This window comes from Daktulosphaira vitifoliae, unplaced genomic scaffold (assembly GCF_025091365.1).
Source record: "Daktulosphaira vitifoliae isolate Bord-2020 unplaced genomic scaffold, ASM2509136v1 Scaffold_4, whole genome shotgun sequence".
Classification (NCBI taxonomy): domain Eukaryota; kingdom Metazoa; phylum Arthropoda; class Insecta; order Hemiptera; family Phylloxeridae; genus Daktulosphaira; species Daktulosphaira vitifoliae.
The window spans coordinates 6,414,184-6,431,956 of record NW_026099575.1 but is presented as its reverse complement, the minus strand read 5'-3'; the positions used below and the strand labels follow the sequence as shown (position 1 = coordinate 6,431,956).

General features: G+C 24.8%; 2 protein-coding genes across 4 annotated transcripts; one reads left to right on the top strand and one right to left on the bottom strand.

Moving 5' to 3' along the window:
* The first annotated feature begins 6,711 nt into the window (after positions 1-6,711).
* Positions 6,712-17,738, top strand: LOC126905954 (transmembrane protein 138). Of its 3 annotated transcripts, none has more exons than XM_050686155.1 (5): positions 6,712-6,808; positions 16,601-16,949; positions 17,013-17,085; positions 17,153-17,327; positions 17,438-17,738. In XM_050686155.1, exons 2-5 carry the CDS (start codon positions 16,819-16,821, stop codon positions 17,563-17,565), a joined length of 507 nt encoding a protein of 168 aa, XP_050542112.1. In that variant the 5' UTR covers positions 6,712-6,808; positions 16,601-16,818; the 3' UTR covers positions 17,566-17,738. The 3 variants fall into 3 exon arrangements, with proteins under 3 accessions (XP_050542112.1, XP_050542110.1, XP_050542111.1); XM_050686153.1 differs by lacking the exon at positions 6,712-6,808 and adding an exon at positions 8,394-8,520; XM_050686154.1 differs by lacking the exon at positions 6,712-6,808 and adding an exon at positions 8,401-8,520 and having other exon boundaries at positions 16,627-16,949.
* Positions 7,724-13,791, bottom strand: LOC126905950 (acetylcholine receptor subunit beta-like 2). Its single transcript, XM_050686144.1, has 11 exons — positions 13,645-13,791; positions 12,721-12,869; positions 12,511-12,665; positions 11,858-12,038; positions 11,627-11,783; positions 11,406-11,533; positions 11,148-11,323; positions 10,933-11,085; positions 10,724-10,833; positions 9,520-9,623; positions 7,724-8,518 (listed from the first exon to the last, which is right to left on the bottom strand). The coding sequence occupies exons 1-11, from the start codon at positions 13,706-13,708 to the stop codon at positions 8,291-8,293; spliced, it is 1,605 nt and encodes a 534-aa protein (XP_050542101.1). The 5' UTR covers positions 13,709-13,791; the 3' UTR covers positions 7,724-8,290.
* Positions 17,739-17,773: the final 35 nt, after the last annotated feature.

Genomic DNA, 17,773 nt, shown 5'->3' with positions numbered 1-17,773 from the left:
AATCATAGACATGCTGGAGAATGTCTTGCAGTTTCCGGTACGTTCGCATTACCAACAGCAACGATTTTCAATGTTGCCAAATCACATTTTGCAAACATTCTGTTGATGGTTTCACATTTTATTATGTTTTACAATTAATCGAGTGTATTTATCAATATTATTAGCTATAAATAGCTCCGCGGGGTCCTAAAGTCGAGTAAATTCCAGTTTCCATGTAAATATTCAAAGGTTGTGACCAAATACGTAATGCTTAATTGTATTTTGTCTTGATTTTTCTCTATAAAAGAATCATTAGAGAACTTGAAATTTGATTTTTCTTAAGCCTAACAATTATCAAAAAACGATTGCATGTATTGTGACTTTATTTCAATGTCTGAAACAACAACAACAACAACAACAACATAATTATTCAAGTAATCGCGGTCGACACTTATATCGATATCTGAACTACGACTTTAAACGTTTCAAGGTCAAGTGTTCCTAATAATACTGTTTAATTTTTTATGTAACTTCAATGTATTTTCCGTTTTGTTCTAGAAGTTTTTTGTTAATATTACATTTTCGAAATTTTTAATTAAAAATCAAAAAACATCACATAACATGTTTAATCTTAATATGGAACTGATATCTATGTCTTTACCAATGCTAATTAATTATCAATGATATTTTCACTTTCTATACATGGAATTTTTATTGGGTCGACTTATAATTATTGTCCATGTCACTTAATGAGGTATTAGCTGGCTTATACAATTGTAGAATATGACGCAATTTAAAATTTTGTTACTAACAAAATTTCTGTTCATAAACACTATTACACGAATAAGTAAATATTCATTACGAGCCAATCTAATTATCATCCAAAGAGGTAAAGAATATAAACAATAATTGTTTAAACAATAGTTCTAATTATTAGAAAGATAACTTTAAAGAAATATAATATTAACTACAAATTAATATTTTTAAGAGGGTAGTTTTCTAAAAATGGCGATTAAAAAAATACTATAAACTTTTCGATATTTACTCCTTAGAAATGTTAAATCATAGGTAAATAAATCAAATATTTATATTTGATGTGTTTAAACATCATTATCTCTTTAAAGCTTTGAATATGCTCCTGTTTTCAATGAAATTTGAAAATTGTATTTTTGCGAAAATAAAATATCCTTGTAAAAGCTTATTATAAGCCGTATAACAATTTTAAAAGCTTTTTAAGTGTTATACAAACCTGTTAAACAAATATATTATCATTAACTACGTACTAAACGTTTAGTTGTAATCTTCAGTGATATGACTTGTCTGTTTAAAGTAAACATGCATTAGTCATTGAAGTCAATGTTCTAAGGTGAGCGATTTGCACGGTCTGATGGTTTTAACGTAAATCGTTCATTCATAGTATTCAACGAATAACATTAGATACATTGTATTTTAAAATTGATTCTACTTCTTCTACGACGAGTAAACTTACAAAGATTGGACTGAAATAGATATTCTACTCTTCAACACATACTAAATAAAGTAAATATCAAAGAACAACAATAAAATCTCGTGTGATAGGTCTCATCAATGTAACTATAACTTTGATTTAATTGAGCTTCGAGTTTCTCTATACATAATAAAAAAAAAGGATCAGAATTCTCAATCTTTTCACCCTATTCTTAGTCACGAACGTCAAATATACTTGAAATCGAATTAAGTGGTACGATGTACATTTGAAAAAGAAAAAATACATTTTATACATTTTCCTCAAAAGATCCGATTTTAACAACTATTTACTCAAAATAAAATAGAAAAATTTGAAATTACAGTATTTTTTTCAATATAATAGAATTAGTACTGAATATCTGAATGACTTCTAATTAAAAAACTAAGCTTAAAGGTACTTTTAAGTCCTCACCAGTTACGATCATTTTTGAACATAACAAGTTTTTCTTTCTTTAATTTCAAGTCCTACTTATCCCGTACAATATTAACTAGATCAACAAAGATCAACTATAATTATTTGACAATTCTAATATAATTGTTATTGTTTAAAGAAAAACCTGTTTAAGAATTTGTCTTAAAAACATTTCTTACCACTCAACAACAATAAGTGTATATTCCCTCCCTACGCATATGATGTAAATCAAGCAAACGTGAGCACCATCACATTGACGTACGTACCGTGTTCTTGTCTGGGACCGGTTTTCAAACGGATCCATTTGGGTGAAAGTGAAAATTACTTGACCCCGCCTAAAAAACCCATCTGACTCATCAGTTTCCGTTTAACGGGTTATGGTTTAGTTGCGTTTATTTTGTTTTTACAAGCACCTCCAGTAGTCTTATTACCCACGTCTGGAAAATCCCGTAAACGCCCCAACTACGCATTGCCTCTTTTTGGTTAGTGTCGTTTAACTATTTCAACACACCAATAGGTAAATCACTTAATTAAAATAGCAACAAAAATGTATTTACTGTGAAGTAAAATAAAATCTGTAGATATAAAATATAAATTTTTTAAGAGATAAAAATAAATAGAATTCTATCCCCTGAGAAACATCTAAAAGATAACAATTTATTATAAAAAAACAGCCCTCATTCAAATAAAACTTTAATTTGTGTTAAAAAAATTGTCTTTTTTTCAAACAATTAAAAAAAAACATTTGGGTGACAAAAATCTATCGAAACTGTTTACAATAATAATATATAAATTAAAATTAAAAACACTTTTAAAAATGCACCTTTTCGTGAATTAGATATTGGCAAAGAAAACTTTTAAAATAGACAAATGTCAAAAAACAGTTGAATTATGATCATTATAACTCAATTGTCAATACATTAACATAGTATATGTATTTAACCACGCACTGCATACTTTTTAGTGCACATTAATCAAACTCACGAGTTTCTTCTAACGAATGACAGAGAAAGATTTAATTTTTTAATTAATAGTTTAATTAAAATGTCAATTCTATATAAAATTCTTGTTATTAATAAATGAACAAGAGTTTATATTCTCAATAATAATAATAAAATGAACTTTAGGTATCCAATAATTTAATTGATTTTATATATCCCATAAAATAATACAAATTGCAGTAAAATGATTAATTCTTTTTATATAAATTTCTGGTAACATATTCTAATTAAATTATTTACTAATTTTTATTACTCTAAAAGTGTTTACAAATTACAACTTCATAACTGTCACATAATTAATCACTTTTATTTTTTTATCAATAACATTTGGTACCATTTTAGCATCCAGTTCGTTGTATTACTTGATGCATATCAAATTGTTTGAAGTAAATTATTTCTTGGAAATTATTAACATGCTTTGTTTACCTAAAGATATGACAATATTGTTAGTCGAACATATCAGCAATTCGAATGTGGCGATTGTCCCTTATCGTTGACGTTGTGCTCGTTTTGTGCATGTCGACATCTAGTCTATAGGCTCTAAACACAAATTATCAGTTGTTTTTGCTGGACGAATTGTTTGAAGAAATCGCAAGGTCTGTCAAGAATTAATGACTGACGATATATCTGTAAAACGATTTATGAGCAAAACTTTTTTTAAACTTTCCGAAAGTATCGCTCAAACAAGTGTCAGTTTAAAGCAGATGTATATATTATATTTCTCGTTTGACCTGATTTTATAATGAAAACATATTCGTATAAAGATGAATTGAGACTTTGTCCTTTTATCTGAACTCAACAGTAGAATATTTCACTAATAATAAATTTAATTCATAAGCTATAAAAAATTCTACTTACATAAAAAAACATATCATTTAAAAATCTCATGTTAATTTATTTAAATTAAAAAATTTGGAATAAAAACAATAGTTTGAATAATTCAAACTGAAATATACGGAATAAAAAATAGAGATCACTAGATAATTATTTCTTGAGCTAACATAGAGGGTCTAAAATTAATAAAGGAACTGATTAATTGCAATTTTTCAGTTATTAATTAATTCAAATTAATAGTAAAATTTTTTTTTTTTAATAAAAATTGTATTTTATTAATGATATTAAGAGACAATTTTTTTTTAATAAATTTTTTTTTTTCCTGAATGAAAAATTAAAATTTAGTTTTACTTTTCTAAACAAAAAAAAGGATTTGTTGATACGTTTCTTTAAACCTAAATCTTTGACATTTTAGCTCAATAAATTTGACAACTCTATTCTAGGGTAACTGAAAAAAATTTAATTCTACAATCATTGTTTTATTATTGAAAAATATTAGATATTAAAGGTGTACATTTAAATTTTCTTCTCAAAAATACAACTAACATAGTTTCAAACTACTGTATTAAAATTATAGTTTTATAGTAATTTTAAGTTTCAAAATAATTGTCTTTTAAATAATTTGATATTTATTGATTAACACTAGAGATGTGAAAAGGTCTGATTACAACTGCATAATCAAATAAGGTAGTAAAATAAATATACATAATAATATATATATATATATTAAGTTAGAACAAATATTTATTGCTTAGATTTTTATTATGGGAACATAAAAAATTTGGAAATAACACTTTTAAAGCATAATAGTTATATATTTTAAATAAATTACTATCAAAATTTATAATCTATCGAATTTAATGCGTAATCATTAACACTAATCACTTGGTGTCAAAATAATTTTACAAATAAAATAACTTCTATTAATTAAAATTACAGTTATAAAACCTGTAGGCTATTAAATTGGCTAACAGATATTTAACCTAACATTTTACTCGTATAGATAGTCATTCAATGGTTCATTTAGTATGTTTTAACAATGAAAAATATTATTTAAAATAATTACATATTTTACATTATTTGTTTCACAGATGGATTGCATCATATATTTACTTTTGATCAGAGTTCACAATTAACACCTTCGCCATTAAACAAACTGGTTGTAATTTGTACAGTGCAATGATCTAAAAAAATAGACTGCATAACGCAAATATTACGTTTTAGAGACGTCATACGACAATTACACAGTCATAATAAGTTCAAATTGAAATTTTTGACAATATATAAACTTAAAAGTTTTTTTAATTATAAGGTCTCTACAGATAATAAAACATAACGAATCTTATTGTATTTCCAATTAAAAATATTTCTTTAAGAAATTATATTTTAATATTCCGTTTTGAAAATAAAATATTATAATACATGAATGTATTTTCATTAAATGTATAAAAACACATTTATGAAATTTATTTTTAATGTTAAATTTAAATTTAAAGTGCAATAACTAGTTATAACGATTGGAAATAAATTTTTTAGATTATTTTTGATTAAAATTAACTTATTCAAATGTTACAGCAATTTTACTTAGATGTACCTAAGTCAAATTAAAATTATAATTTAAATATTTATTCTTATTTGATGCATCTATAAAATAATATACTTAGTCAAATATTTAATTTATATTTGATCATATAATTTATAGATCCCTCATAGTATTGTGATGAACTATTAAAAATTGAACTAAGCTTTGATGGTTTTTGTTCGATGATTTTGAACTATACAAAGTTTTAGTTGAGATTCCATTTCAAAATAAAAAATTTTACTCGTTTTTATTTATTATAATTGTGAAAATGTTTATTATTCATGAATTCTTTTCTGGGTTGTAATGTTAATCTCAAACTGTTAAATCTTGAAATAAAAGATACAACAGTAAACAATTTAAGTCAAACAATATGAGAATTAAAGAGAACAAAAGATGCTTCATGTTTATTTAACCAACTCCACATCATGAAATATTATACAAACATATTATAAATAGCTAGACTTTATCCATTAGATATGGAAAAGTTTAATTACAATACTGTTATGGTTATCATCATTTTTTTTTGTAGTCGAGACTCAATTCAATTACTCTGACCCTTTAATGAATATTAACTCCGTAGGTCGATTTGTTGGATTATTTCAAATATAAAATACATTTACTCGTATATTACATGTACGTCTTTTACCTGAAATAAAAACATCTGTAGACATGCTAAACATAATATTGTACTCAGTATACTTTAATTCCGTAAAACACTGAAGTTTTTAATCAAAAATACATTGTATTAAAGTGTTTGAAACAAAATTTTATTTATTTTAATTTTTAACAAGGGAACATTATATTAACTGATTCTTAGGTCATAATTAATATTTATAAGCAATACTTGGAAAGTTAATGAAAATTGTAAAATCTATTAGTTAAATTGATTTATTCCTAAAATTATAGACTTAGAATTTAGTAAATAGAAAGTTAGTGCTAATAGAAATATTAAAATTTGTAATTGAAATAATTGTTAATAAAAAATTTATTTGTAAAAATAATTTATTGATTAAGGGGCTAACTGGTAAAAAATTAAGATGATATAATAAATTTGAAATTCAATAGGTCAATCAACTTTTAACTTAGCAATATCACTTAAATTTTTCGTTTAACAAATTCTCAGCCTTATTTATTAGTACTTAATAGTAAAAATGCTTAATAAAAAAAAGTAATCGCTTTATTGATAAATTTTAATCAAGATAACAATCATTACAGTTAAATCTTTGTATTTTAAAACAAAAATAATAAAACATAATAATGTAATGAAAGGTTAATTTCCATGTATTCATTATCAATAAAAATAAAACCATTTGAGTCACGTACATTGAATAATTATTATTGTAATATCGAAGTTAAATTATTTTTGTTGTATATAATCGCAGTAGTATTGTAAACTTAAACAATAAAGAAAACCTTATTATTTTTTATTGCTATTTACAATCGAGTTGATTAAAATTGGAATTTAAAATTTCTCGACATTATTTTATCTTGAGCGTAAGTAACAATAATAGTAAATTATTAACAAACTAACTTCTGTAAGGATTACATAAAGTAATTTGATAGTTCGTTCATTTTTTTTATAATAAAAGTAATAACAACATTAATTTTAAGAATGAAGTGTAACGATTTAAATAAAATTGTGATAAGTACTTTTACAAAATCAATTTTAATTAAAATTCACTGTTTCGGGCTTCAGAGAAAAAACATTTTTCTCTAATTACCTTTTATAAAAACAACAAATACTCTATTTTAACATTTTATAAAAATTTTTATTTTTATTATAATTGTATAAATCTATTTAATAGTGTAACATTATTCGTCTAAAAAAAGTATAACAATTACATTGCGATATGGCCAATTATAATATAAGTAATGTTTTAAGTATCGTCGAATTTCGGTGCACGTTGAGCGTTTGATTATTATTTACAATGTGTGACACACGAATACTCTACACCGGAAATACCAATTTCGCGTTGTCATGGAAGAATAAATGTTTGCACTAACCGTATTTCTAGTACAGAAATGCATTTTTTTTTTACTCTTTGAAGAGGTTAAATTACCATGATTTTTGTGCAAACTTAGTATTTCTTTTAAGTACTGATGATTTAATATTATCCGAATTATTTTATTCGTGTTTGCTATTTTTACTTATTTGAACAACAATCAAATTTAAAGTATTGTTAATAGCTACTGCAATGAAATATAAGATTTGTTTTTTTTTCAATATTTTTAATTTATACAACACGACGACATTAATTTATAAAGTATTATCAGTACAAATTATATTAAATATTTTTAATGAAATAATTTAATTAAAACGGTACACAAAAAATTGTTTTAGTTTCTACATAATACATTTGATCATGTAATTTGACATTGGAGTATATATTTTGTGTATGCACATGCAAATAAAGACGATTGTTGGTTTTATTATTAATATCATAATTTCTACAAAGGAATTCATGAATATGTCGCTACATGGTTTATATTCACAATGAAACTTAAAATACTAACAAGTACAGAAATAGAAGTCAACATTGTAAAGAAATAAAAAAAAAGCTTAAGACCATTTTGCAGAGCTTTTAACAACATAGAGACGCAAATTAATTTAGTAGGTCAATGTATGAAGCTCGAGGACAAGTTTGCCGGCTACAAAAATAAACGAAGACAAGGCGCATGCCTATGCAACAACAGGTTTATCTGGTGACGCGTTATTTCCAGGCAATCGCTATTTGGTTTTACTATTAATATATATATATATATATATATTAATATAAAAAATATATATATATATATATATTTTTTTTTTTATTGTCGTTATCCGTGATTGTGTCGGGGGACTTGTGTTTTACGTCATAGCCTTCGTTTGACGCAATATCTATATTATTCTAATTAATGGAATTATCATAATATATGAGTGGTCAACACAAAAAATAATACATAACCTCTAGATAGGCTAATATTAAGAAGTATAATTTAACCGGATCCGTAAGTACGTTCATAAAAGTCGATTTCGTGGGGAAGTGCCAAATTACTTCTCCGTCTGGGAATGGATGACAATTGGAAGTCTATAGGTGCTCTCTGATCATAGAGTGACGGAGCTTGGAATATAATGGCGCACGTGCCCACGATACAGGCTAATGTAAACACCCACAAAAAGAACCGGTCGAAAACCATAGATACGAACTTCCAATCTTCAATCACCTGTAAGCAAACCAAACATTATACTATTCAATATTTTATGCTCTAGTCAGTTACTATGTTATAATGTGGGAGTAAATAATTTATCATTTTGTTATTATTACACATAAATAATTAGACGTGTAAAGTATTGATAGCGAATTCGCGTCGCACATAAAATAAAACAGTTCTGAAAACATTCAATGGCGATTCCCATACACCGAAATCTAACGATATTAGTTTTTTTTCAGCGTGTATTAAATAATTTTTGTAGTTGAAAACTCTTGATGAAAGTTGCATAGCAGACAAGTGATTTATTAAATGATAAGTGATACATTACAACTTTAAATATTGAACCATATCCATGTTTAACCTAAAAAGTGCCTCTACGCATTATCAAATATACAAATATATTGACAAATATAGATAATATTTATATTTCTCATAAAAACTCGCCTAGAAAAATTAATCATTCCGGTTCAAGTTGGGTAAAGTATAAGATTCAGCGATTAGGAGATTAGAGGATAACAATAGATTCATAACTCATTTAACCGATTGTTTTAATTTTTAAACATAAAATATACAGTTAAAGTAATATTTAAATATACTATTTTCTATATATAAAACGGAGTATACCCTTTTATGAGCTTTTTGAGGTACCTAGGTTTAAATTTATAATTTATAATTGTAAAAGCAGCTTTTCATTGACTACCATACAATTTTTTAAACCATAATTAATACGAAAAAAAATTATTGGAGACTATTTTTATTCAAGGTCATTTCTGTTCAAAAATAAATTTGGATGCGTATTAACCAAAATCCTCAAAGTAAAGTTCTTGGTAAATTTAATTGCAGCATATTTGCAAAAAATATTGTTTGAAACAATTTGTAAATATAAATATGTCAATTGTTTTATTTTAATAACTCACAAAACTCGCTTGATCGCATAGAATAATTTTACAACAAATAAAAAACCAGCGATTACTATAAGAATTACTGCAACCTATGTTATCAAGTATACTTACTTCTTTATCTTTATCAGCATCTTTAATATGTTGAGCAATGTAACATACTCCCTGTAAAGCCTTGAGTAAATCTGGCGACATGGTTTTAGGGAGAACATTATCAGCTGCAACAATCCATTTTTGTTTTTAATTAATTTAATTATACAATAAAAATAAAGGCAATAAATTAATTGTTTTACCAAAAAATGTATTTCGTTATCTTGTAAAAATAAGTTAAGATCTAAGTAAATTTATTGCGTTATCACAATTTTTAGGAAAAATTGTACATAAATATAAAAACGTTTTCTAACTTAATAATAATAAGATATGTTCAATGTCAAATGACTCATTAAACTTGACAAAATATCGAATAATAAAAATAATAATTATATATAATTACTAAACGACTGGTCGTCAAATTTTAAAATTATAAATATAGACTGGAAGAGGTAAGGCATGTTTTATTGTTAAACTAAAAGTATGAAATATTCATGTAAAGCTGCACCTATTGTAAAGCTAAAATATTAATGTAAAGTCGGCATCATATACAATATGTGTTTTTAACAAAATCTCTTTTCTCGATTTCTTAAGTGAAAACATAAGGTAGACTTAAAAATTTAATGACTCAATAATTAAAAACGTATAAAAAGACTATAAAACAATGTTCAATTCAACTTTTGGAATATAAATTTGGTCAGTAAAGATTTTAGATGAATATTCAATAAATTTTAAAACCACGGTAAATAAATAAATAAATAAATAAAAACAGACTACCGTAATTTAAATTAAAGTAAACATATAAACAATAAGAAAACAAAATTTTCTTTTTTTTTTTATTTAATGTTTAAAAATATTTTGAAATACTTAAACATTTGGATGAGAAAAATAGTAAAATAACTTATGTAAATATGTTATTTTTCTTTAATAAATATAGATGTATGTTATACATTTATTTATTAGTAACTAAAAAATATTTAAAATAACTAATTAATAAATTGTTTATTTAAAACGAATAATTTAAAAATAAGTACCCTTCTTGTTATCAAACTCATTTTAGTTAAGAATTAAAAACGAAATACTTGAGATAGAAAGTTGTTTCTGAAGAAATTTTCTTGAAAATTTACTATCTATGATTAATATTTAAACTCTACACCTCTTTAAGGACTTCCTTTTTTCTTTTAACAAACCTTTAAAAACTATAATATTAACATACATTAACACTTACGATAAACACGCGGTTGTACAGATTGAATCTTTTTGAAAGACCAATGTCTCTGAGTCAAAGACGCTGGTGGTTTTAGATCAACTCCGCCACTGTCACTAATACTATCACGGCTTTTGTTTGAGGAACAAACAATTATAATTTTTACATTATTTTACACTTTTACAGAAAATTAAGGTAATGTTTTTACAAACCTAATTAAATCAAATTACCTGTAGTCCAATTCACTGAAATATCCAGGAGAACTTTGAAAACCATCGTTTGTCATTAACGAATACGGTGGCCGACGCATCATTAGAATTTGAGGCATCATATGCAGAAACACGGTTCTTACCCACGGAGTGAGAGTATGTGTAGATGGTGACCTTAGAAATTATACAAAAATAAATCCGTGTATTATTTAATAATGCACAATTTTGATCCTCACCGAAAATGAATATTTAAAACCACCACTGTCATGCCTATAGACATTGAAACTAAGACCATAGTGAAGAGCAGATATTTACCGAGAAGGGGTACTGCAAGGGATGTTGGAGGAATAATTTCAGCCAAAAGCAAAAAAAACACAGTTAGTGAAACAAGTATGTTACTGCATAAAGTGACCTATAACGCAAAAGTAAAAACGAATAACAGTAAAAAATAGAGTAAATTAAATATATACGATTGTTATGTAGAAATAGTTTACTTTTTCTCCAGAATCTGATGGTAAATAAAACACTAAAACTGTCATGAAAGTAAGGCCAACGCATGGAATTATCAAATTTACTGTATAAAATAGTGTTTTGCGTCTCATTTTAATGTTGAAAGTAATATCTATAAAAAAAATAATTATAATTTTATATCGTAATAATAATTTTGAGATTGCTATAATTGCAATTAATTGTGCTTAAATTTTAACATATTTACCGGGATATGGTTCAGAACAACACGGGTAATATTCTTCGTTTCTATAAGCAGGAACTTCAAGCACGTCCCACTCGACGGACAAATAAAATTCACTGAGATCTATACCGACATCTACTTTATTACTACCTGAAGTTTGATCAATATGCCTCAGATCCACCTAAAATGTATTGTTTAGGATCATATATAAAAATACTAGTTGACATAAAATCATTGAATTCTTCAAAAACTCACCTGAACTCCATTATATGTCCAGGAACCAAACATCATGTAACAAGTTTGTTCATCAAACGGAAAATAAAGCACATTAATTTCACAGTAAGATTTGTAAATTGCTGGCGGTGTCCACAAAACTTCTCCAGTATACTTTAGTACGGCTTTCGTCATTAAAGTCACTTCATAATTTCCGTCAGCACTATAAAAGATAATCCATCAAGTAAATACATATGACACTGTGAATGCAAGAAAGCTGCATTTCGAAAAAAAAAAACAGTTTTCGTGATAAATGACATAACGTTTTGACTTTCCATACTAATTACATTGTTTTTAACATTTATATTAAGTTGAAATCAAAATTTGTTTAAATATCTGAGTATATTGAAATAAAATTAAATAATACCAAACTATCAAATATGAATTTAAATATATTGCATTTATAAAGTGACATATAAAATAACTTTAAACAAAATAAACTCTGAATATCAGCAACAAAATAGTAAAGATTGATTTCACATTTTCTAATTTCATTAAAAATCATGGGAAAGTAATATAGACATTTGAGTTTAAAAGTCATAAAGTAAAGAATTTTGCAAATTCCATTTTGAAAAATATTAGTATTGTAAATGGTCTATCAATATTTAAAAATTGAGCATATTGTATATATTTACTTATTAAACAGTACTATATCTGGTAACCAAATATGATCAGATGGTACATAAATGACCTCTAAACCACCGTAGTCGTCAGGATTCCATTTCAAATTACAATCAAACCATTTTTGAACCAGCCAAACACTTGTTGTCATTACTTGACTTTTAAGGTTCTAAATTAAAAACTGTCTTAGATAATTATAAAATTAAAGGGTCCGAAATAATTACCATTTCTGTTAACTGAGTAAGTTTCAAACCCACCCATACAGTTAAATTTTCTGAATGATTATGAACGGGTCTAATCAATCGGTTGTAATTACTTAAGAGATCATCAAATAAATGTTTCTTATGAGGATTACTTTCGAATAAATCTGAGCCTAAAAAATATATATAACTTTTAAATTACGAAAATTATTAAAATAAATAAATCTCAATTTTAATAAAAAAATGTTCATTTATAAAGTATTTAAAAATCCACGTTTAATTAATTTAAAATATTAATAATTAAACTATACATTTCGATGATAAATGAAAAACTAGAAATCAATTAAATGTCTCGGTATTGATTTGTGATATTATCTAAAAAATTTAAAAGTTGAAAATTACTTCATTTAATATAATTTGAAATAATAACAAAATTCAATTTAAAAGAATATGAATTAAAGCAAAAATTACAAATTTGAGAATGTCATGAAAAAGTTGATCTTTTATTAATTATACTAATTTTTACTATTTAACTAAGGATAAATTATATAGGGTGTTCAATAAGTAAGGAAACTGGTTTCTATTGTTCTCATTGTTTGTAACAATTTATCTGTTTCCTTATTTCTGAACATTCTGTGTAATATTCAATAAAAAATAATAGTAATTTAATGGTCAAAATATACACTAATTTTAATAACTTCTTTAATTGTTTTCTATTTTTATCTTTGGTAGTTTTTTAAAATTAATTTATACATAAAAGTAGTAATAAATGCAAACATGTTAGATTTTGAATGGAATATAAAGTCCATCGTTATCGTTTTTGTTATACCTTTTAAAGGTACATGTTGTTAATTTTTAATAAAAGTCGTAAATATCTTATACAGGTCGTGTAAAATTATATTATTACATTATTTTAGCAATAATACGTACAAATTAAAATTTACATACCATTATATGCCAAAACGTTGCTGCCTAGTTGCAGAAGTAAATGTATTATAACAAAGATATTCATTTCAGAGTAATTTTATGAAAATTAAAAGCAAAATAGAAGTAAATATGGAGCAATTCTCGTGTTGTTAATCAGCTGGCCAAAGTTTTCGCATATAGCCGGAAAAATCAATAAACCACGCCCTCTCATCTCATTTTACAGTTTGCAGATCACAATGGCATTTTTCGGATTTCGCCGCCCTCTATTTGATAATACCGTTGAAAAAGTGTCATTGGCGTCGGGTAGAGGGGGGCTACGGAGGTTTAGGCCCTCAATTTATAATTTAGTAAAAAAAATAATAATAATAATTTAGCCAGAAATCTATCAAAATATTATGCATTGTCATAGAGAAATTATTTTTAAGAAGGAGAAAAATTACATTTAGCTTCTAAAAAAAATTAACTACAATACGTCTATGAAAAGTGTACATTTAAATATAAATGTTGTAGGCGATAAGAATGTATATTGTATTTACGCGTCAAAATTTCAAGGGTATAATAGACCATTATTTAAAAGTACTTGATATGAAAAAGTTAATTTAACACCAAGTATTCTTGTTATTTATAGATCGAAAGGGTTTTTTAACATCGAACTAATACAAATAATTAAAAAGTAAATTCTTGAACTTATCTTATAAACGTATAGTTCATAATATAATTATTTTACTATTATTTTTTTTAAATTTATTATTAAATCTGCAGTTATTAATTATGATCATATACTATACTATTAAAACAATTATATTTTTGTTTTACCTATTTTGAATAGTGTAAGAGTATAATTTATGTAGAGAAGAAAAGCTAAATAGAAATAGCTAAAAATGTTAGATATTATTAATAAAATTAGTATGTTTTTTTAAGATTATAAAACAAAAAAAAATTCTATAACAACTATAAAACTTTCATTATATTTTAGATTAAGGTACTTTAATAAATTTTATTAATACATTCATAAGTCTGAAAAGTGAAATTTAGAGTTAATTAAATTTATTATTAATTATATTGATAATTAGGAACGTTGTTTTATTTTAATTTAATTCATTATTAAAATACTATAAGAGTGAAAAATTTATTTAACATGAATTCTTAAACAAGTTCACAATGAGAAATACTTAAGTAAATATACATTTATATTTTGCACGTATTTTTTACGACTATCACTGAATAATATTTCAAATACACCTACGTACATTGTATAGTTGAGCAAAACAGAATGTGAAAACTTAAAGATAATGACTGTCATCACGATTCGCGGTAAACTAATTTGCGTAGGTGATTCAACTGAAATGATTATAACTATTTTTTTTTTATCTTTGGAATTCTTAATAATGAAATAAATAGGTACGCTTTGTTCAGTTTATATTATTGAATTGTTTAATGATCTTAAACAAAAGTATTATTTATGCATTTTATTTAAAAAATTCAGTAGTGATATGAAAATATATTTGAAATTTGATCCGAAGTAATAACATAAAGTTCAGATAAGAATTTAAAATTAAATTTACATATTTTTGAACACAAAATTTCAGTTTTCTAATTTTGATACTTAAACATTTACCCTTTTGAGTAGAGTTAAGGTCGGAATTTTTTTCAATAACTTTTGTTTTGTTTGGCTCCATAATTTAATCTTCAGCGCTTTACCTTAGTAAAATTTATTTTAAATAAAAATTCTTTAGGTTAATTACGTAAAATACAAAAATGATTAAATATATGATGCGAACTTAAAATTTTAGACGTAACAACACCACTGTTCCTTTTCTTTAATTTTTTAACTAAAAATGATATGAGCGCGCACAATAGTTCTGGAAAAACTAGTGTTATTTACACGATACAGTTTATTTGGTTTTTTCAATGTACATATCTCGGTTTTAACATAATATAGACTCTTAAAATTTTAAGTATAAATTATGCTTTAGAAGCTTTTAACGTTGAAAAAAAATAAGCCCATAATATTAAGTCCTTTTAATTATAATATACTTGTAGAAAATTAAAACGTATTTTAGTCCTCAACTAGCCAATAACTGGTCAAGTGTTTAACTATACAATTAAAAATGTAGTGTTGATCTTCTACGCTATCTTTTTTCACTTTTTTTTACATGTACTTCTATGTACGTGTGAAGTGAATTTATAAATTAAAGAAAAAACAGACTTGGACACAAAGTTTTCTTTTTAGAATTTACATTTATGTTTTTATGAGAATAACTATCATTTTAAGTTTTGTAAACTTTATTAATATATTAAAAAGTACCTAGAAATTCAAAATAATAGAAATATTCATATTTACATGATAATAATAAAAAATTTGAAACATACTTCATACATACGACTTTGAGGATTTGTGTTAAATATTCTCTTAAGAAGTTTATAAAATTATTTAAGATAAGATATTTCACAAATCATAAATACATTGTTACTCTTTTTATGTACTATTAGCATTTTTTTACTTAGTATATAATAAATAATATACTAAAATAAATTTATAATGTTATGTGATACTAATTTAAGAAACTTTAAAACTTTGACGAAGTTAAAAAAGTTTATGTTATCAAAATTGATGAATACCTATTATAAAGCTTCAAGCGTTGCATTTCTTAAACGTGTTTGTTTCCGCTAAAAAATTAAGTTGTTATTACTAACAAATTGTGTGTGATGCAAAATCCTTCTAATTAAATATTTATAGTACTTTAAACAAGTAATTACCTATTAATTATTTAGTTTAACTCTGGTAATTAATATTTTCAATAAAATTTGTATAAAATATAATTTTTATACCATTTAAATTAAATCAATTTTTAATATAAGACAAATGACTTGGGAGAATTTATTAATTATTGTTAAGAGAGGTGTGTAAATGAGATCACTTACTTTATAAAATCAGGGTTTTGTTCGAAATTCATTATTATTATTATTACTCTAGACACTAATTCTTTCAAAATCAACTAGCGTTCAATTTTAATTACTTATACGCACGGAACACATTTTATGTTCACTGAATGGAACGAGACGCATACATAACTGCGTGTGAGTACAATTCTTGTTACCATAGGGACCTAAGTTCTATGTAATAGCAAAACAGTATAGAGCAAGTCTTCATTTTACACTCCAATTGTAGAAAAAAAATTTGATAAGGTAAAAATGGAATTGTCTACGCAAAGATACACAATGATATTAATTTTACAAGTGATGCTGTTGGTAGTAGATCTTATATTCAATACATTCATCTATCGGTTTCTTGGTAACACCGGAATATCCATTTTACTTTTTGTGTTAGTAATGTATAATTTTTTTAATTTAAACAAAAATGTATTAATTTTATATTTATAAAACAGGTTACAAGACATAAGCCAGTTAATCGCTTTTGCTGTACTTCTCATCACTTTTTTTCAAACAAATATATTTCAAGTAAATATGAAATACCTCAAAATAGTTTGTATATATTATATAAATATATGATATGTTTTATTTTCAGGCTGGGTTCATAGTATTACTATTCAATGAGTTCCGTTCAACAGTTATTACTGGTGTGGGTTATTTTATATTTACTTTATTTGTACAAGCATGGACATTAACAAACCGAATTAAAGGCCAAGTTTACTTTTTTTGGCCAGATGGATTATACATATTTTTCGTGTTACATAAATTTAGTAAGTACTACCAATAATTACAATAAAGTTTAATTAATCTAATAACTTGTAAAATCTAATTAACAAAATAATATAATTTATTTAGTAAAAATTTTTTATTAAATTTTCAGCATCTTGTTTACACTATTATTTGTATAAGAGGACTGCATTAAGTATATCAGATCCAAAATTTTATACGGATGAATGGATAAACAATCGGATAAATCAACACTCGGAACAAACAACTCCAAAATTCTAATTTCACATTGTTTTGGTACAAAATTTAAATACAAACATAAATAAACTGTTAGTAAAAAAAAAACAATTTTTTTGGTAACAAGAAAATAGAATTTTATGGTGTACATATTAGACGATTTTGGTGTAAAAGTTATACTGTGATAATATACATAAAACTGAGTAACATAATCTCAACAAATTTTGAAATTTATTCATTAAAATGTAAATTA

Coding starts and splice junctions, on each gene's coding strand:
- LOC126905950 (XM_050686144.1), bottom strand. CDS start 13,708: ATGAATATCTTTGTTATAATACATTTACTTCTGCAACTAGGCAGCAAC. Junction 12,666..12,720: donor TTACTCAGTTAACAGAAATG/GTAATTATTTCG, acceptor TTTTTAATTTAG/AACCTTAAAAGTCAAGTAAT. Junction 10,834..10,932: donor TTCAGTGAATTGGACTACAG/GTAATTTGATTT, acceptor CTCAAACAAAAG/CCGTGATAGTATTAGTGACA.
- LOC126905954 (XM_050686155.1), top strand. CDS start 16,819: ATGGAATTGTCTACGCAAAGATACACAATGATATTAATTTTACAAGTG. Junction 16,950..17,012: donor ATATCCATTTTACTTTTTGT/GTTAGTAATGTA, acceptor TTTATAAAACAG/GTTACAAGACATAAGCCAGT. Junction 17,086..17,152: donor TTCAAACAAATATATTTCAA/GTAAATATGAAA, acceptor TTTTATTTTCAG/GCTGGGTTCATAGTATTACT.